Below are 24,933 nucleotides of genomic sequence, written 5' to 3' on the forward strand. Positions count from 1 at the left end.
CAGTGCTGAACAGAGGGGAATAATCACTTCCCTCGATCTGCTGGCAATGCTCCTACTAATGCAGCCCAATATGCCGTTAGCCTTCTTGGCAACAAGGGCACACTGCTGACCTATATCCAGCTTCTCGTCCACTGTAATCTCATCCTCTTGTAAGCAGGTTCCCATGGTGCTAGGAACAACAGGCAGGAGTATAGGGGCTATCTCTGCCTGCTGGGGAGGAGGAAGCAGTTATTGTATTGTGGCCTGGTTCTCAACCCGTGGCCACATGCGGCCCAATTAGCACACAGCAGCAGCCCAGCTGTGTGCTAAGAAAAAAAATCAAAATTTCGGGTCTGGCAGGAGGCAGGGTTGGCTGATAGGGAGACAGCATCAGGCAGCCCTGCTGGAGTGCTCCTGCCAGCAACAGTCTGGTGAGTGGATCTCTGGGGAGGTTTGTGGGGGGGCTCTGGGCAGTGAGGGGCTGGGGTGGGGGGTGCTGAGTGGTAAAGGTGCATGAACTATGAGGTTTGCAGGGGTGCTGCAGCACCCCCAGGTTTTACGTGGGACTCCACTCCTGGCCCTGTGCCTGGGGTCCTGGCTGCCAACCCTGGCCCCGGGGCTCTGCTCCTGGCCCCGCTCTGTGGAGGGGTCTCTGGCATGGGGGCTGGGACAATTTTTATAGTGGGGGTGGGGAGGCTGAGAGCCATTGAACCAAACTGTAAACACTGAATATGATGGAAACCACTTCAAGCCAGGGGTGCTCTTTGGGTGTGGGGTGCTGGGCATAGCCTGGGGTCCGTGGGGAGTTTTAGCGGGAGGGGGTGCTGTGGTTTTCAACCTATGGCCCACATAACACACTGGGGGCCGCATATGCAGCCCACAATGATCAATAGGTTGGGAACCACTGCTCTAACCCCTGCTATTCCCAACCCATCAGACGTCAGTGGGGGTGCAGACCCCTCTGCAGCCTGATGGGGTGTGGGCTGGGGGGCAGGGGCTAACCGGCCAGAACCCCCACCCCCCGGTACCATGTCCCATCCCGACAACCCCCGTCTCCTCCTTGAACCCCCTCCGTGTGGGGCAGAGCCGCCCTTGGGGCATTTAGCTGCCTGACCCCCAGGTGCCCCACAAGCGGGGAGCGGACGAGGGGAGACACCCCCACATGCTGCAGATGAGAGGCAGCGACTCGGGATCTCTGGGCTCCAATAGGGGTTTTGGGGCCCCTCCCCCACGTGTATGGGGGGTGGTCTGTGGGTGGAGGGATCTGTCTGGCCCCTTCCCTCCTGCAGCTCCGCCAAGGGCCCCCCGAGGGCGCTATAGCTCGGCGGACGCTCTAGCCCTCGCTGACCGCGGACTCGTCTCCTCCTGCCCCGTCACTTCCGCTCGGAGTCTGGAAGTGGCGGGTCGGGAGGCTGGTGAGTGCCCGGGGCAGCGGGGCGGGGGCCCGCGGGGCTGGGCTGGGCGTGACGGGGCTTCTCTCTCCAGGTGGCCGGGGGCGCGGTGTGTGTTGGGACCGGGCCCCCGCTCTGGGGGGAGCTGTTCTCGGTGCCCCCCCTCCCCCGGCCATTGGAAGGCGCCACCGTGTGCGGGTCGGGGGGTGCTGGCTGGCTGGCTGGGCGAAGCCCCAAGAGCAGAGACAAGGAATGGGGCGCGGTTGCGGTTCTCACTCCCATCCCCTGTACTGAGGGTGATGGGTTTATCTGCAGCCCCCACAACTGTGCTGAGTTCTTCATGGGACAGATAGAAAGACAAGGCCCCCAAAGAGGTGATGTGCCCAAGCCCGGGGGGAACAGACCTCCGAGAGGGGACGAGGCTCTCGCAGCTGGCTTGAGTTTGGTTACATTTGGGGCTGTATGCATCCGAAGAAGTGAGGTTTTTACCCACGAAAGCTTATGCCCAAATAAATCTGTTAGTCTTTAAGGTGCCACCAGACTCCTTGTTGTTTTTGTAGATACAGACTAACACGGCTCCCCCCTGATACTTGGGGCTGTGTTTTTGTGGGCAGTGAGGCAGAGGGATTTGAATGAGGACAGAGAATGGCTTGGCGAAGCAAAGCTGGGAGGGCGTTCATGTATAAGACATGGCATGGAAAACAATACAGAGATGACTGTGGGGAAAAGCAGACAAACAAATGAGGCATTGACACATCCTTGGGGGTGGGGATATGATGAGGCTAGGTGGGATAAGCAGATGAGGCAGAGTGCTGGAGGGCCTCAGAAGTGAGTAGGAGAGGTATGACACTGAAATGGGGAGGCAGTGAAAGGACTCAGTGATGTGGGCAGATCACATGAGGAGTCTCGTTTTAGCAGATACACTCTGAGGGGAGTGATGATCAGGACAAGAGTTGTGGTGACTAAGATAGGGAGGGAGGGGTTGGATTACCCTCCCGCTGGTGTACTAATGCTCTGACAGTAGCTCCGGTTTGTTTCAAAGGAATTGAGGGACTCCTCTTTGGAGACGAGCTATTTCTATATTCCTCTCCTGCTCCACAGCCTGTGAAATAAGAAATGTCGTCTGATTCGAGCAAGAAGAGGAAACCCAAGGTCATCCGCACCGATGGGGCTCCGCAGGAGAGCAAGCGGAGCAGGGCTGACCCTGACCAGGTGGGGTAGGGTGATTATAAGCCTGTGGCAATTCTGAATGCAGATCAGACGCCTGTAGGGCTGGCTGGAATGCAGAAGAAGAGGCTGTCGTTCAGCTCATTGCTTTGTTCTGAAAGCTCTTGACATCAGAAAAATATCACCCCCCGCATGTACGCTGTATTATAGGGGTGAGCTTTTCAAAAGCACTCAGGGTTGGCCTTACACTACTCTTACTGAAGTCAATGGGAATTTTAGCAACAATTGCCTGTAGCAATTGCCAGCATCCTGAGAAAAGATGGTTTATGACTCTGGGAGCCAGGGTTTGCACCTTGTGCTCTCTGAGCAATTTTTTTGCTGTGTCACAAGTTTGCACTGCCCCCAAAAAGATCTTGGGGTGTTTTAAGAAGCCCTGAAAAGATTGAGGGGGGATTGGGTGTGGGTGGCAACTAAACTGGAGCCTAGTGCTAACGAACTGTCTTCCATCCTGTCTGATAATTGAAAGAACTTTACTCACTGCTCTTTTTCCTCTCTTGATTGTCAAACTACGTGGGGTTGGAATCGATACTGGTCTCTAGTGACAGTGTGAGAGACAGTCTTAGGCTATGGCTACATTGGCGCTTTACAGCACTGCAACTTTCTCGCTCAGGGGTGTGAAAAAACACCCCCCTGAGCGCAGCAAGTTACAGCGCTGTAAAGCGCCAGTGTAAACAGTGCCCTAGCGCTGGGAGCCGTGCTCCCAGCCCAGCGCTGTAAACTAATCCCCTCTGGGAGGTGGAGTACCTGCAGCGACCACACTCGCACTTCAAAGTGCTGCCGTGGGAGCACTCCCGCGGCAGCGCTTTGGAGTTTCGAGTGTAGCCGTGCCCTTAGCTCGCGAGACTTGGAGATCCCCGGTGGAGTTTGCCATACCAGCAATTAGTTAGATCTTCTCAGGATGCATAAAGCTGCTTTAAACTTGGAATGGAGGGAGTGTCGATTTGACCCCACGGGAGGGGGGGGCTTTTCAGAGGAGGGCGGGGGGAGTGTTAAGTGCTGCTCTGTATTTCTGGCTCTTTGCAGGATGTGAAGTATTACAGTGAAGAGGCAGAGGTGGAACTCCGAGATCCCAACAAAGACTATGAACTCTACAAGCAAACCTGCCAGGAACTTCAGAGGCTCATGGCAGAAATCCAGGATCTGAAGAGCAAAGGCAGCAAAGACAGTGTAAGAAGAAGCCCCTAGAGTTCTTTCCCCTGAGCATTTTTAAATACCTTTCTGCTGTTCCAGGAAAGCAGTGGGTTTGAAATCCACATGGCATCCTAGCAAGATGCACAAAGGGGGAAGGCGTTTATTACAGTCTCAGCAAAACCAAATAACATATGAGGACTGAATAGCTCAGGAGAGTGGTGTGGGGACAGGAGAGAATTCAGCCCAGGTTATTGATTACCGCTGCCTGATGCCTGTTTGGGGGCCTGTGTGAAGCGAGTTGGTGGGTCTCGTTCAAGTTCCTGCTAGGCAGATGTTCACATAGCAAGCTGACTCTAATGACTGTTGTTTAGAGAGCGAAGAGCGTGGACCTTAACTCACCTCTTGCCCCCACAGGATGGCCACATCGGCTCAGAGTTGAGACATACTGTTAGGGAAAGCGGGCACTGCAGCTGCCTGTGCTGTGGCTGGTCTGTGGCTGAGAGGAGGACTTCAGCCAGGGCTGTCAGACTAGCAGCTGTCACTACACCTAATACAATGGAAACATGGGTGCGAGTCATTGACTGAAGTCTGTGTGCCTCCAAGATAGGGTAGAGCCACCTGGTAATAGTCAGGCTTGTTTGATGATTGAACCAAAGGGTAAACACACTTGGTCTCTGAAAGGTTTAAATCCCAGTGAAGGATGTCATGAATCCGGCCCCCTGAGCGAAAAAGAGCCCTGTATTGAGCCCATGAGGAATCTTCTGATTCTGATCCCTTCCTGGACTAAGGAAAGAGTGTGGAGAGAAAACCTACATGTCTATTTCCAGTGAGCCTGGAAATATGTGGCACCTTAGGAAGTCCTAGAGATATTAACCAGCGTTTCACCTTTGAGAATTGTCTCATAGATTCCAAAGCCAGAAGGGACCATTGTGATCATCCCATCTGACCGCCTGTATAACAGGCTGAAGACCTGTTTCAAAATAATTCCTAGAGCAGAGCTTCTCGAAAAACATCCAATCTTGATTTAAAAATTGTCAGTGATCCACCTCACCCTTGGTAAATTGTTCCATTGGTTTATTACCCTCACTGCCAAAAATGTACGCCTTACTTCCAGGCTCTGCAGATCCCTGCTTGTTCTAGTTACTCCTCCCATGCACAATAACAAAGTGTCTCTGCAGTGGCAATCTATTCAAACAACAGTTACTAGTGAGTAAACTTCCTTACCCCAGCTCTCCTTCCTACTTGTCAGGCTGTTGCGATAGAAGAGCGTCGGATCCAGAGCTGCATGCACTTCATGACCCTGAAGAAACTCAACCGTTTGGCTCATATTCGACTAAAGAAGGGGAGAGATCAGACCCATGAGGTACAATGGAGGCCAGAGATTGAAAGGGATGCTACCTGGAATGGCAGAGGATCTTCTGGAATGGCAGAGGAGGAGGGGGGCGGGGGGTTACTGTCTGGTACCTTAGTGCACACTGGATTAGATCCAAGTGATCTCTGAGTTAGAGTTTTACAGGGAAACTCTACTGAAGTGAAGCAGATAATCTAATAACTAGAATGAATGAAGAAGCAGCAGCACCCTCTTAATGTCTCAGACATGATTTAACAGTCAAGAAGCTGCTATTGATCTGATGTGCAGCAGGGCTGAGAAGAAAATAGTGCCTCGCTCTTGTGTAGAACTTTGCATCCCTAGATCTCAAAGCACTTTACAAAGGAGGTGTATCATTTCCTCCTTGAGCCAGTCAATTCTCCTCCCTGTACAATGGTTACCCAGCAGAGCTGGGTATAGGCCCCAGGGCTCTCAAGTACCAGTCCATGCTGCCCTGCATTTTCTCCCTCCTTTTCTATCTGGAGATCCTGCTTGGAAGTATCCATGTCGGTACAATCAGACCATTCACAGGTCTGGGTTGGAGATAAAGACACAGTGATGGGTGTTCCTGAAAAAACTTGACTTACGTTCTTATCAAGTAAATACGCAGGTAGTGAGCTAAGAAGCTGTGTTGTTGCTAATCGCTGCAGCCTCTTCCCTACAACTTGGCATGGCCTGTCCCTTGCTTCAGCCATGAATCCTTTTTTTTATTTTTAATGTGGAGAATCAAGTTTATTATTCAAATTCCAGATTTCTGCAGGGATCAAAATCCCCTCTCTAGGTATTTCTAATTCACCCATTACCGTAGCACCAGTAATTGTCATCTTGATAGTATATCAATGTAGAAGTAACTGGTAAATCCCAAACACTGTGTTTAAGATAAACCCTTATTAATTACTCATAAACCTCCAAGTAAGCTGAGTTGATACCATTGAACTCCTTAGAACGGGTCCACAAACTGGTGTGCGGCTGGGGCCTGGGCCAGCCCACACAGAGGGCTGGGAGGAAGTGCCACCCAGCTCCGCTGCTGGCCCCGGCTGCCAGCCCAGCCTCTGCCCCCTTATCCCTGTCTGCACCCCGCCCCTCACGGAGCCACAGTCCCTCTTCCGGCCCCGCTCCCGGTGTGTGTATGGGGGAGATGCAGACAGGGGTAAGGGGGGGCGTGAGGTCAAAAGTTTGGGGACCACTGCCTTAGAACCTTCCCAGACTGGCTAGCTCCTGGAACCCTACATACCTGCATGCTTGCTCTAACCCAGTCACTGGTTTCCAATTTGCAAAACTTTTTTGCAGTGAGTAGTGCCCACAGGAATGAAAAGCCTTAGCAGTGTCCTTATAGCAGGCACATAGAGTTACAAAGCCAGCTTCTCTTCTCATCTGGCAGCTTTTGTTTGCAGTAGTTATAGATTCAGAAGGGACCACTGTGATCATCTGGTCTGACCTATCGAACACAGACCGGAGAATTAATTCTTTGAACTAAAGCAGATCTTTTAGAAGAACATCCAATTTGATTTGGTTCTCACCTTGCATGCCCTGATCTCCCCACTAGTAATGATCTCAAGGCCATTTTGTACAGGCTGGTGTCCATGATATCTCCTGGGTTTCACCATGGCCATTCCCTAATATCTGCCATCTCCAAATGGCAGCCCTTGGTCCTTGCCATGTTGGGCACGTTGCTCTATTAATTCCGGTTTTATCTGCACTGTGATTTTTACACTCACCTGATCACATTCTTCTTTCAGGCAAAGCAGAAAGTAGACGCCTATCACCTGCAACTCCAGAACCTGTTGTATGAGGTGATGCATCTGCAGAAGGAGATCACCAAATGCCTGGAGTTTAAGTGAGTACAGCAAGAGAGAAGGAGGCTGTAACTTGAGTTGCACGTGTCAGATACAAAGGGGCTTAGGGAACGTGTGATGCCTAGAGTCACAAGGAGAGCCTAGCTCCAGTCTCTGAAAGATCATAAGAATCCTGAATGCCGCCATACTAGGGCTGAGAATCTGGCATGTGATCTGGATATCCTGGAGGTTCCTTGGGCAAGTGGAAGGAGACTGGTGCATAGGGAAGAGTCAGGACAGTCAGGATAAATACTGTGAAGGATTTTGATAGGAATCGTGTTGGTCTAAGGAAGTTTTCTTTGGATTAGTCTCTAAAATGCTTAACTGAACTGCATCAGTGTAGTTATTCCAGAGGCTGCACCTTCCACAGTCACATCTCTGAGCTGACACAAAGTGAGACTGCCCCTCGGCTGACTCCTCAGTAAATCCCAGGAGACGCAGCCAGGCAGGGAACACCCAGGAAAGGAATGGCCCTGTTCAGATATGAACTGTGTGGGGCCTGTTGCCATTCTGCTCTCTGGAACTGTAGGAATTCATGTTGCAAAGTGGGTCTCACAATTGGGAAACAATGAATGCTGGGGTTGTGAGATTGCTGGTAATGGGGCAGCTCTGCAGTGGGATTCCCAGCCTCATCCCTCCTCCATCTCTGCAGGTCAAAACATGAGGAGATCGATCTAGTGAGCGTGGATGAATTTTACAAAGAGGCTCCTCCAGAAATCAGCAAGCCTGACATCACCCTCAATGAGCCCCACCAACAGACCCTGGCCCGCCTCGACTGGGAGCTGGAGCAGCGCAAAAGGTAAGCCAGCGGGCTACCATTCAGATCAGTCCTGTCTCTACCTGGCACCAAGCGTTTGCTGGTGTATACGTCACAGCCCAGGAACATGCTTTTTGAAAATCACCAAACGATACAGTAACAACAAAGAGAGGCTACAAAGTCAGTTTAAACTAGTTACTAAAGGACAAATGGCAAATCCCTTCGTAACACACAGATGGGCCTGTCTCTCAGAACTGTTTCTACCGTACAGTAGTTTCTGGTTTATTCCAAACAGTGTCTTGATCCTGTTTCTCAGTTCAGGGAGTCTTCTCTCATGTGACTAATTAAAGGGAGCTGGAGCTATGCCCTGGTCTCTTCCCAGAAGAACAGCACCCATTGTTTTACAGAAGTGGGCTGTAAAGAGTGTAATTCTGCATTTTAAAAGCCTAAGAGCTCCCTAGTTCAAACGAGGAAGGGGAGGTGTGTGTTATGAGGGATATAACTATGATGTCATTGATTCAGGCAGCCCCATATAGAGCGTGCTAGGGCCACTTGACTTCATTGACTCTGGAAGTTGATTCTTGTAGCAAGGAGTGGGCCAGCAATGCAGCCATGGTGGCAGTGCTTAGATCTGATCAGCTGTGTGCCTGTGAAATCCAGTGTCCACAAGACTGGCTGTGGAATTGACCTGCAATCCTGTACTAGACGGGGGATGACCTCAGTCTTTTTAGTGCAGTTGATCATGCAGCAAACAGACGCATGATACTTGGCCTGGCATAAAGAACTACTGGCAAGTCCATGGCTGTGAATTTGTGCTAGTTGCACATATTATATACACCACAAGGTGGCGCTGAGAGCATGCAATTCTTTGTCCGTTGCTGCTTTCCAATGGGCTCAGCCATCACCAATCCTAAATCATCCATCGGTAACCTCAGGAGGAGCATCCTGCCAAAGGATTGCTTTAGTGTCCCACTAAAAATGTCTGCACATTGGAAACCGTCTTTAAAAAGCAAAGAAGAGCTAGGGTGAGGTTTCCCCACAGAAGTGAGTGGAAACTGTGTGGTTAAATCACTAGTCACCTGTGCAACTCCTAGCCCTAGTGCCTACAGTGTTCATGGTCTCTTTTCCCTGGCTTGGCAACTCTAATTTGTGGGGTGTAGTCTCTTGAACTAGCTTAAAAGTAGGTTTTATTTATGAGAACTCTTCTGACTGGAAGCTTTGTGGTTTTTCCATTTCTGCCATTCTCCAGCCAGTCACACCCTCCCATAACATCATGTGATATTTATGATATGCTGCTTAGCTAACGCTGTATTTCTAAGTGAGGGCCTGTGTAAAACTGGCCTTGTGGGGTTCCGTGTTTGTCTCAGCGGTTCCATTCCAAACAGCCTTAGCCTTTCTGTCGAAACTGTTTTTCTGATGGAAAATTGGGTTTTCCACAAAACAGAATTTTTCACAAAACGGCTCTGCTTTCCGTGGGAAACCTCCATTTGTTTGGGGTGAAAAACTGAATGCTCAAAAGCTGAAATATTTTGATTCTGAAATGCCACCGCAGTGTGTAGTGAGAGTTGTAGTTTGGCTGCCTCATGCTTCCATTCTTCTCTATGGGCCAGGCTCCCCAGCTGGACTTCATCTGCCATGATGCAAAACTGCTATGATACATGCCAGCCCTCTTCAAGAGTGGAGACCATGGTACATCCTGGGACATGTAGACTAATCAAGGAGCCTGTATAGAGCAGAATGGTAGCACTGGACACCTAAAGTACAACTCCCATCAGACCCTGCGGTGGCATTTCCAAATCAAAATATTTTGACTTTCAGGCATTCTGTTTTTTGATGAAAAAAATCACAGGGGCGAAAGAACCATTTTCTGATCAGCAATTATCCTCAGTTCACAATTAAAAGTGATGAGGGGGGTTTCACCTCTTGGGCTCTGAGAGTCAAGCTCGTCTCTCTCTCATTTATCAGAGCCAGTAGTAAAGGTTCTTTAGGCCAAATAAGTCCCTTAGTCATATGTGAAACCTCATTGTCCTCCACGGGTTTGCACAGCTATTATTAATAGGCACTTAATAAAAATTAAAAAAACAAAATGCTTCTGATGACAGCACATGATGGAAAAGACTTTCCTGTCGCTGTTTTAGCTCTGCAGGGCTAACAGACCCAATAAAGCAGCATGAATGTACTTTGTCGCTAAAGTCAGCAGTTGAGATGCTAATATGGGAGCAGATCTGGGGAGTAAGGAGGATCCATTCCTATGTCGTCATTTCTTCAAGTAGAAAAGCGCTTGGAATATGTTGCTGTGTTTACTAAATGGCACATTTACTCTTCAAGTTTCTCAAATAGTTTCTCCTCAGTTTTATTTTCATAGATTCCAAAGCCTGAAGGGACCAGCTAGTCTGGAATGGAGTTTACTACCTGCTTTGGGCTGCTTCCACAGGCAACCCAACTCTGAGAAGATCCACGTGGAGATCCCACCTCAACAGTTCTCTCTTAACAGATTCATGCTCTCTTGAACTCTCTTCAGAGTTCTTTTCAACTTTTCCAGTTTTCCAGCTCTGCTAAGTTTCTTGCTCTTTGTCTTCCCTTTCCCTTGGATTTTAATGAACTCTTCATTTATCACATCACTTCAGAGGTGACAGCAAGGTCAGATATTGATCGAAATAGGCTCTGAAGCAGACTTCAAAGCATAGAGGGACCTATCTCGGTTCAGGAGCCCCTGACAGTGGAATCAGGAGCTCTGGATCCTGAGGTTTAGAAATGCACCAACAGGGAGCAGAGATTCTGATCTGACATCTGTCTCCTTTGTGAACGCAGTGCTGTAAATGAGCTTCTCTTGTGCAGGCTGGCGGAGAAGTATAAGGAGTGTCTGGCCAACAAGGAGAAGATCCTGAAGGAGATAGAAGTGAAGAAGGAATATCTGAGCAGCCTCCAGCCCCGGCTCAACAGCATCATGCAGGTACTTCCTGAGCTTAACCCAGCACTCCTCTTTGCCTGGGAGACTGGCCGCTTGCAGGGAGAGTCTGTGTGTTTCCTGCTAGGTGGATCAGAAACCCTTTGTGCTGGCCCTTGCCTGTCTGCCCTCTAACCCTCAGTTGTTGGGGGGTAGATGGTGTGGGGACAGGCTGTCTAAATCCACAGAGAGGGAGATTCAGAGCACTGGGAGCATGGGGACTGAGGCTGTTCGGAGGCGTTGGAGCTACTTCCTGCTCCTTTACCTGCACTTCCAGATCCTCACAGGGCGAGGATTTCCTGTGCAATCTCATTGTGCAGCGGCCCCTGCCGAGGTGCTGGCAGAAGACTCGTTAGATGGGACCTTCCATGGAGAGCAATTGTAGCTTCCTCCCCTTGCATCAGACTTGGCTGGGAAGAGCAGGTGAAGGAAGTGGGTTCTCTCCCATCTGCAGAGCCATTAGTCCTCCCCCTGTTATCTCTGGTGGCTGCTGCTGCTGAGTACCCCAAGGTGTTCTCTGTCCAGAGGGTTGTGTGTGCTCCTGGCACAGGTTCCAGGTCTCCTGCACTGCAGCATAGAGCACAAAGCACTCGGTGACTGGGCTGGTGTGCAAACAATTCCAGTGCTAATCGTGCGTGTGATTTGTGTCCCGCCAGGCCTCCCTCCCTGTCCAAGAGTATCTCTTCATGCCTTTCGACCAAGCACATAAGCAGTACGAGACGGCTAGACACTTGCCACCACCTCTCTATGTTCTCTTTGTCCAAGCCAATGCCTATGGGCAGGCCTGTGGTGAGTATCAATGGCGGGGGAGTGGGGGTAAGGCAGTGAAAACAGCCTTCATCTGTGTCATTGAAAGCTGTGATCTGAGGGGAGCGGGGAGTCCATCCCCCATGGGCCAAATTTCACAGCTGCCTGCAGAAAACCCTGCTGTTCCGATCCACTCTGCCTCCGCTGCTTCTGCACGCCCTGTGTGGCTCCTCCACTGCTGCTCTTGGAGCCCGCTTGGGAGCAGCCACAACCTGGGAGCCAGCCTGATGAAGCAGCATCATTTGAGAACCTAATTCGTTTGGCTGCTGTGGCTGAATCCCTCGCCCCCTCCCTCCCACGCCCCTCCTGTGAGAGCTCTTTTCGAACCTCTGCCCCCTCCATCCCTGGTGGCCCACTCAAGGTGGTCAGGGATTGTGGGCACTGCTGCAGTGACGGCTTTAAAGCCAGCAGCCAACTCAGATATGCCACGTCAACAGCCCCCACAGTAGTATGGCGTTGGCACTTGGCCCTCCTGCCTGTTGGGCTGTCATGATCCAGGACCATTCAGAAAGGGCTGTCGAAGGCCATGTCTGCACTGTTGGGACAACAGCGGCGTAGCTATGTTGGTGGAGCTATGCAGCCATATCCCCGTGATGGAAGGGGTGTTTCCATCGGTGTCAGCACTCCAGCGCCCCCAAGCAATGGAAGTATTCTTCTGTCAGCCTAGCTGTGTCTACACCGTGGGTTAGGTCAACATAGCTACGGCGCTCGGAGGGGTGGGTTTTTCACACGCCGAACGATGTAGCAGCCTGGACCAGGCCTTACTGCTTGCTGGGTACGGCTTGGGAGATCAGCTCCTGCGTGGCTTCCTCTAGTGGGACAAAGCCCGTAACTTGTAAGGGAGACGTGGTCCAGGGCAGAGCCTTGAAATTGACATGGCTCCCATCCCTTGTGTGGCTCGTGTACAGTAAGGGGGCAATCCAACCCCTCAACTTACGAGAGGCTGAGGGAACTGGGGTTATTTAGTCTGCAGAAGAGAAGAGTGAGGGGGGGGATTTGATAGCAGCCTTCAACTACCTGAAGGGGGGTTCCAAAGAGGATGGATCTAGACTGTTCTCAGTGGTACCAGATGACAGAACAAGGAGCAATGGTCTCAAGTTGCAGTGGGGGAGGTTTAGGTTAGATATTAGGAAACACTATTTCACTAGGAGGGTGGTGAAGCACTGGAATGGGTTACCTAGGGAGGTGGTGGAATCTCCTTCCTTAGAGGTTTTTAAGGCCTGGCTTGACAAAGCCCTGGCTGGGATGATTTAGTTGGGAATTGGTCCTGCTTTGAGCAGGGGGTTGGACTAGATGACATCCTGAGGTCCCTTCCAACCCTAATATTCTATGATTCTAAGTCCTCTGTCAAAGCACATGGGTTGGCAGCTCCCAGGAGAGCCCAGGCTAATGCCCTCTGTGCTGACTGTGCCTCAGTGCACTCCTGTAACTTCATCTGCCAGTCAAGGGGCCCCCTTCCTTGCCCTGCAAATTCACTGTTGCTGAGACCTGTTTAACTGTCATCTGCTTCTCAACACACACAGCCAGGGGATAGCACTTCTTTTCATCACTCTTTCTCTCCCTTCTGCCCCTCTCTCCCTCCCCTCCGTCCCATCCTTTTCTGGCCCACCCCATTAGCTAACATGAAACCCTCCTCCCAGCCCCTCAGGCAGGATAAGTACCTTTCTTTCCTTGCATCTGAGACCTGCCAGAAGCCTCCTTTGTAGCAGAAGATGGTTGTTTTTAAAATAGCCAAATCCCCGCCCTCCGGGTTTAGAGCTTCCTAGAGCCCCGACAGGGCCCAGCGTAGAACCCCAGTGTGTGGCCCCTCTAATTCTCTGTGCAGTGCTTGGATACTGTGGTGATGGACACCCTGGAAACCCCTAAACCAATCCCACAGCTGAGCTCCTGGGGCTGAGACTCCTTAGGGATTGCCAGGCTAGATTGGACCCGAGGCCAATCCACTCCAGCGTCCTGTCTCCGAGAGTGGCCAGCACCAGATGCTTCAGGGGAAGGTGTAAGAAGCCTGCAGTAGCAGATGTGGGATAATGGGCTCCCATATTAAGTCTCAACCTGATCTCTAATAGTTAGTTTTGGGTGCCTCAGGACATATCATTAATATAACTGGATATTCTTGTTATCCGTATACATGACCAGTCCTTTTTTTCTTGTCCACTGTCTGTAGTGGGCCACTCTCTTACCACTTCAAAAGTTATTTTTCTTCCCTTGGTATCCTGCTGTTAATTGATTTCTGTCGTTAGACTGACCTCACACTTGGTAAAGCACCCCCATCCTTTCATGTATTTATACCTGTTCCTGTATTTTTCACTTCATGCATCTGATGAAGTGGGTTCTAGCCCACGAAAGCTTATGCCCAGATAAATTTGTTAGTCTCTAAGGTGCCACAAGGACTCCTCGTTGTCCTTTTTTAGACTCTTGCAAAGTTCTTGGCCTCAACAACTTCAGTGGCAGTGAGTTCCATAGTCTTAATTAAATGTTGTGTGAAAAAGGATGTCCTTTGATCAGTTTTGAATTGTTCTTTTTACTCCTTCCAATTGCTGACATGCAGAGATGTGCATGCCAAATGCTGCTGACCAGCTTTCATCTCTAGTTCTTCTTTCTTCTTGTGATGTTTCAGTTGAGGCTCCTCAGCCCAGATGCAGTTACCTTCTACAGCGATGAGCCTGGTAAAAATGCCTTGATGGGTGTTGCATTGCACAAAATCCATTTAAAGCAGGATCACAACCCATCTGGCATTTTGCCCCTGACATAGGGGATACTAGCATTTGGGGAATGGGGCGTATCGATGGAGGGTAATGCGAAACAATAATTGGAGTGGGAAATTTGTGATCCCCTCGCACCACAATGTCACTAGAGTGTCTGGGTGTCATTACTGCTGTTCCACCTGAGGAGAGGTGCACAAAGCATTGGATGGGAGGGTGATGTCATCACAGCTCTGGAGAATGCTTACAAACAAAATGTCTTACACTGTGCCGCCGAGATGCCAGTGATGCTGCAGGTTCAGATCAGCTGCCCACTAGGCCCTGAATCTGCCTGTTGTGAGTGGGGAAGAGGCTACAGAAGTAACTTGACAAACTCCTTGGCATCCTTGCTTCCAAGCTTGATGCCTCTCTAGGTGGCCGGCAGCAGCAACCTTCCCTTTAACTGCCTGGCTTCCTACCTCAAGATGTGCTGAATGGCGCTTTGCCCTCCACAGATAAGAAGCTGGCTGTGGCAATTGAAGGGAGTGTGGAAGAAGCCAAAGCCCTCTACAAGCCACCAGAGGACTCCCAAGGTAAGTTATAACTTGATATCCCCACCTGCCTGCCTTGGCCCAGCCTGGCGGCTGAAAGCTGATACTGGGGCAGGGGAAGGATCCGAGGAGCAGTGTTGTTCCTTGGGCAGGGCTTAACTAGCTCTATAGCTATATCTGTGCAGTGGTTGCTTAACTAGCCTTGGCTCCTCCCTCACACCCGACTCATCCTCCTGGAGAGACCGGCTGCCGGGTGTTAGGAAGAGTCTCTCCAGCACTGCCCAGTTGCACACGGGGATCTCGGTAGTGTAGAGGCTGTAAAGGGGCCAAAAGGCATGTAACACACCGAGGGCCTCAGCTGTGCTAAGTGCCCCTTTGTGGGGCACCGGTGTCTCCCCAGGCAGTGCTGGGGTAGTGGGTCCCTGGGGCATGTGGTGCCAGGGTACCTCCTTGTCACCGCGATGTTTGGACAGTCTCTCAAATGGATCCCTGCGCATGGCTCTTGCTTATCCCTCTGTTTGAATGTGCAGATGACGAGAGTGATTCTGATGCTGAAGAGGAGCAGACCACGGTAAGGGACTAGCACAGCCCCAATATTGAAATCCTGGGGTCTACTCTCACCTCACGTGCCTCTGTTTCTGCCAGTGAAGCATTAGATAGTGCTTAGAGTGGGGGGCTGAGTCGGGGCTGGGGCTTCTCTTCCCTGATCTGCCGCTGATCCAACGTGTGACCTTGAGCAAGTCGCTTCTCCTCTGGGCCTCAATGTGCCAATCTGTAAAATAGGACCGACGATGCCTCCTGTCACAGATCCACAGGGTCTACTCCAGGGATGGCCAGCCTGAGCCTTAGAAGGAGCCAAAATTTACCAATGTACATTGCCAAAGAGTAACACGTCACAGCAGCTCCCCCACCCCGCTCCCAGCGCCTCCCACCCACCGGCAGCCCTGACGATCAGCTGTTTCGTGGCATGCAGGAGGCTCCGGGGGTGGGGAAGGAGTGAGGCCACGGCAGGCTCAGGAGGGGGTGGAAAGGGGAGGAGTGGGTGCAGGGCCAGGGGTTGAGCAGTGAGCGCTCCCCAGCACACTGGAAAGTTGGCGCCTGTAGCTCCAGCCCCGGAGGCGGTGTCTAGACAAGGAGCCGCATATTAACCTCTGAAGAGCTGCATGTGGCTCCGGAGCCCCAGGTTGGCCACCCCTGGTCTAGTCCATGCCCAGCCTGTAACCAGTCCCTTGGGAGTGACCCCTTTAGTGCACTGGGCCCCGAGGACTTACACTGTGCTCCTAGAGTATCTGCAGTGCCACCAGGCAGCCTTTCCAAACCAAGGTAACGATTTCTTAATCTCCTGGCCTCCAGAATCGGAAAGTCCTTTGGTTAGCATGGAGCGCAGAGGGCTGATTTAAATCAGCAATGTAAATCATGATTTAAATCACCCAGTGGAAAACCTCATTTATATAATTGATTTTAATCAGCTTTTCCATTTGTACTTCAGTGATTTTTATGAAGAAAAGTGCAACTTTATTGGTTGATTATAACCATTAAAACATGTTGATTTACAACTAAATAGAACCTGTACACTAGATTTGGTATATCTTTTTGTTATCTTGGTGGATAAACTGTAACTATATAAATTTATTTAAGTAATTATATAGCTTAATAGTTTCAAATTCTTGTTAATTGTACAAGGGTGAATGACATATTGCTTATTTACTAGGTAATTCGCTTTTTGCGCTTGATTTGTGTCAAATTTCATTAGGGTGGTAACTGGAATTTAATTAAACACACAGAACAGCATTATAAGATTTATTTTTATTATACAAACCAACTTTTAAATGTTTTGGATACATAAACTTCTCTTATCAAAACATGTTTCACATTTACAACTCAATAGGGATTCATTGTAGTCTGTGAATTACTTGATTATTTCAGGTCAGCCAGGAAAAATTTTCAAACATGCTGATAGGAAAGTGACTGGAGCTTAAGTTCCTACTCACCTCAGTCTCATAAAAGGGAGAGACCGTTTCCTACGTTACTTGGGCTGTCCTTCAGACTTTCAAAACTAGTAGATTTCATTCCCTCCTTCCCTCCCTCCCTGTTTTTATTCCTTTTAAACCGGTTTACAAGAAAAACTTACTGTGATTGGAATAACATCAAAAAGAATCTGATTTCAAATAAAATCTAATTTCTTAATTTTTTTTTTCTTTTTTCAAATAAAACCTCACTGATTTTTCTCTACCCTGGTGTGGAGAGGCAAAGGTTGGGGTAGAATTCACCCTGGCCAGCACTGCCATCTGTCCCTGGGGTCCTTCTGGCTCCAGAGGCAAGCTCTTAGCTCCCTGCCACCTTTCCCCTTTGTTCTCCAGCTCCAGGCCTTTGCTCTGCTTCTCCCTGCGGGGGGGATCTGCTTCCTCTTGGCTGTGGGTTGCTAGGTGTGAATGTCCTGGCTATTGGGGTTCCCTTTGCCTTTCCGGATCCTCCATTGATATGGGTCAGTTTCAGCCAGTCCTGACACACCCATTTACACCCCCCCCCCCCACACACACACACACAGTTACATGGCCCAACACCTCCTGTCCCCTGCTCTGCCCCATGAACAGCTTTATATTCCGTGCATAGCAATGCAAAGCTTGGGGGAAACTGAGGCATACAGAGGAATAATAAAAATATTACCAAAATTCTCACTTTGTCACACCTCCCAAGGAGGGGATGTGAGGGTTAATGTTCTCAGAGCCCTTTTTGTTTTCAATCAGTTTTCAAAGGCAGTGGGAGTTGAGCACCGAACTGCCCTAAGTGCCTTTGAAAACCTTCTCCTAGGAGGTTTGCATGACTGGGCTCTGTATGCCAGGCACAGGGTTCAGGTTCTTAGTGCTTTGGGAGAAGGTGCACACACAGTACGGGCAGTCAGACGTGCAGATGCTATCGGAGAGAGCACTCAGCAGCTCCTGTGATCCCCAATTACCCTTTGTGAACTTGGCAAATCACAGCTCTGTGCCTCAGTTTCCCTATCTGTAAATTCCCTACCTGGCGTCCAGGATGCTGCATGGAGTAGTTATAATTAAGTTACTGTGTGAGTGCTAAGCATTGTTTTGCCTGCAAAAGACAGAAGCTTACCCCATTTGCCATGAGCACGTCGCCATGGGGTGGGAGGAATGTGACATGTTTTCAGGCGCTGTGATTTTGCTCTCCACTGCTGCAGAAGCGTCGCCGCCCCACGCTGGGCGTGCAGCTGGATGACAAGCGCAAGGAGATGCTGAAGAGGCACCCACTGTCTGTTACCATTGACCTCAAGTGCAAAGGTACAAGGGCATTAGACATCGAGAGTCGGGTTCTGATCTCAGTGTAAGTCCATTGACTTCAGTGAGCCATTGGATGTACACCTGTGCCTGTGAGATCAGAATGTGGCCTCCAGAGTCGAGTTTCAAAGATCCACCTTTCTGAGTAGCTGGGGGTGAGTCACACAAGAGTCCCCCCTGTGTGACTGAACAATGATCTTCATGGCAGGTCGGCCCAGAGTGAGCCAAACCATTCCATGTAGGCGGTGGGGGACAAAGACAGGAGAGACCAGTGCCCTGGCCTCCCAAACAAAAGGGCAAGTGAACTCGAACTGTGGTACTGGTGGAGTTGCCAGAGCACCCTGGCGCAGCTGTTCTGGGGAGGGAAACTTGTCTGGCTTCCTACTGTATGGTATTCTCATGCCCTCTGGATGGGCCAGGGTGTTTGGTCCTCAGTAGTCTCTAGGCAGTTCTTTGCTTCTCTGCTCTCGGGCACAGGGTTTTATCTGTCGGTTCTGAGAACATAGAGCCATTGGTGCAAAAATCAGGGCCCTCTGGCTGTGCCCTTTGGCCTCTGCACCAGCAGCTCTGCGCTCCCAGGCTCGCGTGGAAGCACTTGGCTCTGCCTCCTCCAGCAGAAACTCCTCTGCATGGGGCTTGGCACCCTGCAACACCAGAATTCAGGAGCTTCTGCAGCACTGTGTTAGTCTCACAGGTTGCCAAGGCCACCTCTGAGGGGAACCACGCCCTGCAGTTGGTACGTCCTAGCACCGGACAGCGGCTATGCTGGCGCAGGCATTTCAGATGGCACCTCTGTGCCATTTCCAGACGTGGCAGTGCTTGTCCTGTTGGCATGAGGGGCCAGGGAGACGGGTTCCTTGGCCATGTGTTGCACTCTTCTCCCATATGTAGGATTCCCAGGGTAGCAGTATGTAGTGTGACAAAGTTCTGTCCTTGACTCCGTGGGTCCTGCGTTTCCTGACCGATTTTGCTAACCTCAGAGGCTCACTGTGACCCCCCACATGGCCCTTCTCTCTCTAGAGGCAAGGGTCACAGTCTACTGAGCCATTTTCATCATAAGCCAGCAAGGGAGGTGAGGAGAAACAACCCTCCCTCGTACAGTCTCTGTTGTCTCCCAGTATCGGTGATTAATCAGGGAGGGGAGGGGGGAGCCCGGGCCCACCCTCTGCTCCGGGCTCCAGCCCAGGGACCCTAAAATTAGCAGCTATGGAAGCTGACTTTTGGGAAATAGGACGTGTACAATTCCCTGGGCTACTTCCCCACAGCAGCCCCCACTCAATATCTTCTTCACAATTACCTCAGGGTCTCCTTCCTTGCACCTGATATGGATTTGTGCTACTTCATTCCTCCAACAGCACAGCTCCCTCCTATAGCTCCTGACACCCACACCGCACTGACTAACTGGGAGGCTTTTAACTAGTTCCAGCCAGTCCTTGATTGGCTTCAGGTGTCCCAATCAATCTAGCTATCTCCACTGCCTTCTAGAAGGATCTTAATTGGCCCCAGGTGTCTTGATTAACCTGGAGCAACTGCCATTTGGTTACCATGGTACCAGGGATTTGTTTAGCCTGGGGCTAACATACCTGTTCCTCATTACTTTACTGTAGCCATCTGGCCTTGCCCCATCACAGTAGGGCCTACAGCTGTCCAGTCTCAGGCTCTGGATCTTGTCCTGTCCCACAAGCCAAGCAGGATCAGGCTGGTCAGTACTTGGCTGGGAAAGCGGTGCTGGGAGTTCAGCAAGGGGCGCACTTTGCTTTGAGCCAGCATTGCCCCAGCGCTCTGGCCTGAGGCTAGGGGATCAAACTCTCTTTCAGAGGAGACCTAGAACCAAAGTCCTTATTCAGGATCCTCAGCACATCTCGTTAGAGAAGGGGTATTAACCCAGTGGCCTGGCCAGATCCCAGGGTGGGATATTGTATGCTGCCCCTGCACTTTCAGTTCACCTCGATCACTGACTCCCTTATCTCAAATTTCCTTCCCCTGATTTCTAGCTTATAATTGTACATAGTTCCCCCCCATTTGGTGTCAGTGTCTACATCTGGCCAGTCTCAGCAGCCACATGAGCCAGTGAAAGCGTTATGGGGTTTGTGCTCCTCTTGATTGTTTTCTTCCTTTCTTCTCTGCCCTGCTCCATCATCCCCACAAATGGCTTTTCTTTCCCATGCCCATCGCCAATGTCACCGCACAGACGACAGCGTGCTCCACCTGATCTTCTACTACCTGATGAACCTCAATGTCATGACGGTGAAAACCAAGGTGACCACTGCTACGGAGATGACCACGCCCATCAGCGCTGGGTAAGCCGAGTCCACGGAGGTGTCAAGGCCAAGTCTGTTCCCGTCCTGCATTGGGGATGGAATTTGTCTGGCATTGATCTCACCACAGAGGAGCTGCTGTCCTCAGCGTTTTCTGTTCAAAGTGACCCTCAAATATCTCATGCCAAGCAGCCCACGTGACAGAGGCTTGACTGGCATTGAGCACAGCAGAGGGCTTAGCAGGACTCCTTCCCCCTGACCTAAAAAGCAGCAGCGGGGCTGAGAATTGTCAGGATGTGCCTCGCTCCTCCCTTCCCCGGCTGAAAAGTTACAAGCTACTTTCAGTTGAAATGCTGCCTGCATTTCTCCTCCTGCCTCGGCTTGAGCAGCCCAGCAGAGCTTGGACCTGGTGGCTTTATCTCAGCCTTCCCTGCATGAGGCGACTACCAGCAGGGAGAGCTGTAGACTTGAAAATCCTCCTGAACGAGGCAGTTGGCCGCATTGCTCATGCAGCGTCCTTCCCTTCAGCAAGGGGGACCCGTCCCACAGCCCTTTGTCTGCCAGCCGCTAGGGTGATGCAGCTGTTCATTCAGCTGCAGTTCGGGGGAGGTTGGGGCGGGGCGCGGTGCAGAGACAGAGTCCTTCTCTAATCTGATTTATCCCCTGCAGTGAGACTGAGGGATCAGGGTAAAGGGAGATGGTCACGTGGATTTGATCATTGGGAAAACAAATCTGCTCCCCTTGGAGTGCGGGGTGTCTGCTGCTTCAGCCAGCGGGCCCAGATTAATAGGTTAGCGCCCAGTCAGAGGAGGAGCTGGGGCATCTCATCTGCTTGTCACATTTAATTACCATCTTGCAGATGAATAGTTTCCTTCCCTTCCCCAGGCCTGTGTCTGGCACTCTCCCTCCACCTCCTTGTTCTGCGGGTCACCTTGTCTCCAGAGCCGTGGATAATGCCTTCTGCCGGAGAACCCATCCACGTTTGATTAGTGGGAGAACTGGGCTGAAACTGCAGCTGCAGAAACCTGCCCTGCACATTAATTCAGCTCAAAATGCCCAGTTCTGAAGGAGCTCCAGGGATGAGATGGGAAGTGGGGGCTGCTTGTCTGCGCACCTCATAGCGTGAGCTTCTACATGGCAGTGGACGGGCCCTCTGGCTTGGAGACCTTTCTCCATGGCAGTGCTCCCTTGCTGATCGGGGCAGGGAAGAGGGGTGTTCTTGCACGGCAGGGCCCCCCCTTGCCAGCTGGGGGGAGGAGGTGTTCCTGTGCAGCAAATGGAGTCATAGTTAATAGCAGGCTGCCTGCAGACTCTCCCAGCTCAGTCCTTTGTCGCCTGCAGCTGCCCTTCATCAACTTGCCTCTCCACCTCAGGGCCCCGTGTGCTTTGCAGCGAGCCGGCCCTGTGTTCTGCAGCAGGGGTCCTGTGCCCCTTGGGGCGTGGTGCAGATTCTGTGGCGAGTGCAAACACCTTTCAAACAAGCTTTCTGTGGCATGGTGTGTTCAGCCAGCTGCCCCTCTTGTCTGCGGGGAGATTAGTAGCCATTTCTTTTACACCAGCCCTGCAGTTTGTTTTCAGCAGGCCACAGGTTGGCCATCTTTAGGTTTCAGAGTCAACCCATTGAGGTGGCTTGGCATAGCTCGCCCCTCTCAGCTGCTCCTCCAGGTTCCCGCAAACTCTGCCCATCAGTGCATCGATTTACACGCGGGTCATGTTTTCACAGTTATCGCTACAGCCGGGCAGGGGAGACCGCTTCCAGGAAAAGGAGATTCTGGATCCCAGTTCTTCAGCCAGGGGGGAAATCCGTGGCTGTGGGGCCCTGCTTGAAATGCACTTCGTCCATGGCCAGTGCACTCTGCTCTTAATGATCCCGAAGAGCACTGTCCTTTTGGAAACGGTGTGGCTGACTTTAGGCTTCCCTCTCCCCCAGAGATCTGCTGTCTCCAGGCTCCCTGCTGAACTGCCTGTATCCTGGGGATCACGGGAAGAGAACTCCAAATCCAGCCAACCAGTTCCAGTTCGATAAAGTCGGGTGAGTCGGCTGTACATCCGCCCCTGCCCTTTGTCATGTCCAGCGCCGCCCATGGAGGCCAGTCAGGCAGGATAGCCTAGAGCAGGAGACCAGGGTGTTTGCGTCGTTCCCATCATGACGTGCGACCTAAAGGGCTTCTCTCGCCAGTGTGCGCTCTGGGGAAGCTTTCTAGCCCAGGACGGCTGGGGCAGCCAGGCCAAATGGCAATACCCTACACTCAGGCTGGGCTGCTGCTTCCGGAACAGCTGGGTGATATGGTGGCTCTCTATAATGGAAGCCTTGTTTAGCTGGGAAAAGAACTCGGATACCTGGATTCGGGACTCAGATGCCTGCCCGTTTGGGGTGTGCATGGCTGCATCAGGAGCTGGAGTCATACTGTTGGTCAGTGTCGGGGAGATGGGTCTGTCTGCTGCTTCAGGCACTCCAGGTCTGGCTTTCACACATCGGGGAGACCCCCCTCTGTCCTGCGTGGCATTGCGATATTTTCCTTTTGTCTCCTAAGCATCCTGACCCTGAGTGATTACGTGACAGACCTGGGGCACCCCTACGTGTGGGTGCAGAAGCTGGGTGGCCTGCATTTCCCCAAAGATCAGCCTCAGGTATGTCTGAGGCACAAGCCCTAGCGACGGAAGGCGTTTCCTGAGGCCCTGCCAGGCTGTCATCCCCTCTGCTCTGCCAGGTGGCTGCTTCTCACACTTGGGATCTGAAGTCAACGGGTGCCATTCTTTTAGGCTCCAACGCCAGATGCAGCCAGCTTTGGTGGCTACTGCAGGATCACATGGCAGTCACTCCTGAGCTCAGCTTTAGGGGCTGAATTGCGGCAGGGACAGGCTGGTGTTTCCACAGTCGGGCTCGGCCATGGCCCGGCCATGGCCCAGCCTTGTTGGTTTGGTGGGAGCCAAATCTAGCTCCTCTTCCCAAGTGGGAGTTAGTTTCCTTTGGGCTAATTAGATGGAGGGGGATGGGCATGTTCCAGAGAGTAACCAGAGGGAAATGTATTTTCCCAGTGTGCTGTGCACTGTGGGATACTATGCTCAAGGAATTCCAACACAACCAGCTGTCGGCCCCTGCTAGTGGGTGAGGAAGGAAATCCAGGCTCTAGGTCACAGTCCTCCCTGTCCGCAGCCCACAGTGACCGCAGATAACTCGCTGAGTGCCAGCCACATGGAGATGACTATGAAGTTGCTCAAGACGAGGCTGCAGTCCCGCCTGGCTCTCCACAAGCAGTTTGCTTCACTTGGTAAGGACACCGCATCCTCCCAGTGATCTCCCTCCTCCCCTGAGCATAGACCACTGGCCATCAGAGCAGGGTTGTGCGTTTGAATCCTGTTAGAAGAGGTGACAGTAACGTTTCCTTGAAGGGATTCCATGGCTCTCCGCCGGCAGAACTGCCATGTTCCCTTGTCCTTTCCGCAGACCCAGTACACAGCTCCTGCTTTCAGAACAGGAAAGGGAAACTCTGGTCCCTGCAGTGATCGTCTCTGACCCCCGCCCCTTGTTGGAGTTCTGCTTACAGTGGCTCTGTACAAATGGCCCCGTGGGTGTCTCCTGGTGGCCAGATCAAACTCCCCGTATACCCAGTGGAAGGTTGGTCTAACTGGCCAGTGCTGCAAGTTCCACCTGGCTTCAGAAAGTCCAGCTGTCTTTCTGTCTTTGGTGCTGTCACCAGCCGTGAAGGCTTTGCAGATAGAGTGTAGCTGGCAGTTTTACTGATAATGTGTGAGGAAGGTTTTGCTTCAGCTCGCTCGCTCCCAGCAGCTGGATTGGGCTGCGTTCACTCTGCCCTCGAACACCATGCTGGGAATCAGTTGGGCACGTGGAGGGAGCTGAGTTGCTCCCCTCACAGCCTGCACTTGGCTGAAGTTTCTCCCGTCCATGTGCAGACCTGCCCCACCCTGCCCAGCCTGTGGGCTCTGGAGGGATCACGGCACAGGCTGGTGAGCTGCCGGATGCTCGCGCACATCCCTCTATTCAGTGTCTGTAGACATCAACTTCAACTCAAGAGGCCCCTGGACTCCACATTGACTGTACCGGAGCGTCTCCCCTCCCAGCCCCCCGGTTCTGTCTTGATTGTCCCAGACAGTGGGGGGGGGTTGATCTGCCGATGGGGTTCAGTGCTGCTCAGCTGGCGTTGTCGTTGCTTTCAGAGCATGGCATCGTGCCGGTCTCCAGTGAGTGCCAGCATCTCTTCCCTTCCAAGGTCGTGTCGCGCTTGGTGAAGTGGGCTGCGCTCCCCTACGAGGATTACCTGGTAGGTGCAGCGCCAGAGCAAGGGACCGGCTTCAGCTCCCCATGCTCCCCGTTCCCCATGGCAGAAGCAAATCCGTAACCCTGCACTTTCCTGTCCTCGGTGCCCACGCTGCAGATCTGAGCGCACAGCTTTGTTTACCCCCCTTCCCGGGCGTCTCCCCCTGCAGGAGCTGTCCTACACCAAAGACGTCGTGGAGGCTGGCTTGGCTGAAGACACTCACCTCTATTATACGGCGCTGGTAGAGAGAGGGACAGGTGGGTGCGTTTCCCTTCCTTTAGTCTCAGGCTCCAGGGAGTGCCGCGTGTGGCTTCCCTTGTTCCCTCTGACATCCCACTCAGAAGCAGCCAGTGGGACATGCACCCCTCAAGCCTGAGGAGGGGTTAGCACATGTTGATGGTCCTTGAAAGGCTGAGATGTCACTAGCAGG

The 24,933-nt window shown here is 51.8% G+C and overlaps 1 protein-coding gene across 2 annotated transcripts in view; it reads left to right on the forward strand.

Annotated features, from left to right (window-relative positions):
* Positions 1-1,359: 1,359 nt before the first annotated feature.
* Positions 1,360-24,933, forward strand: part of THOC5 (THO complex subunit 5) — a 29,759-nt gene continuing 6,185 nt past the window's right edge. Inside the window, exons 1-17 of one of the 2 annotated variants that reach the window (XM_065417667.1) lie at positions 1,360-1,394; positions 2,472-2,582; positions 3,621-3,764; positions 4,978-5,091; positions 6,837-6,934; positions 7,585-7,731; positions 10,528-10,642; positions 11,293-11,425; positions 14,640-14,717; positions 15,206-15,246; positions 17,869-17,968; positions 20,157-20,265; positions 22,154-22,255; positions 22,758-22,854; positions 23,381-23,495; positions 24,403-24,506; positions 24,673-24,760. In XM_065417667.1, the coding sequence (XP_065273739.1) occupies positions 2,487-2,582; positions 3,621-3,764; positions 4,978-5,091; positions 6,837-6,934; positions 7,585-7,731; positions 10,528-10,642; positions 11,293-11,425; positions 14,640-14,717; positions 15,206-15,246; positions 17,869-17,968; positions 20,157-20,265; positions 22,154-22,255; positions 22,758-22,854; positions 23,381-23,495; positions 24,403-24,506; positions 24,673-24,760 (1,681 nt within the window). In that variant the 5' untranslated portion in view covers positions 1,360-1,394; positions 2,472-2,486. Of the gene's footprint in view, positions 1,395-2,412; positions 2,583-3,620; positions 3,765-4,977; positions 5,092-6,836; positions 6,935-7,584; positions 7,732-10,527; positions 10,643-11,292; positions 11,426-14,639; positions 14,718-15,205; positions 15,247-17,868; positions 17,969-20,156; positions 20,266-22,153; positions 22,256-22,757; positions 22,855-23,380; positions 23,496-24,402; positions 24,507-24,672; positions 24,761-24,933 lie in introns of both variants that reach the window. The other variant, XM_065417666.1, reaches the window with a different exon arrangement.

Source organism: Emys orbicularis, chromosome 16 (assembly GCF_028017835.1).
Source record: "Emys orbicularis isolate rEmyOrb1 chromosome 16, rEmyOrb1.hap1, whole genome shotgun sequence".
In the NCBI taxonomy this organism is placed as follows: domain Eukaryota; kingdom Metazoa; phylum Chordata; order Testudines; family Emydidae; genus Emys; species Emys orbicularis.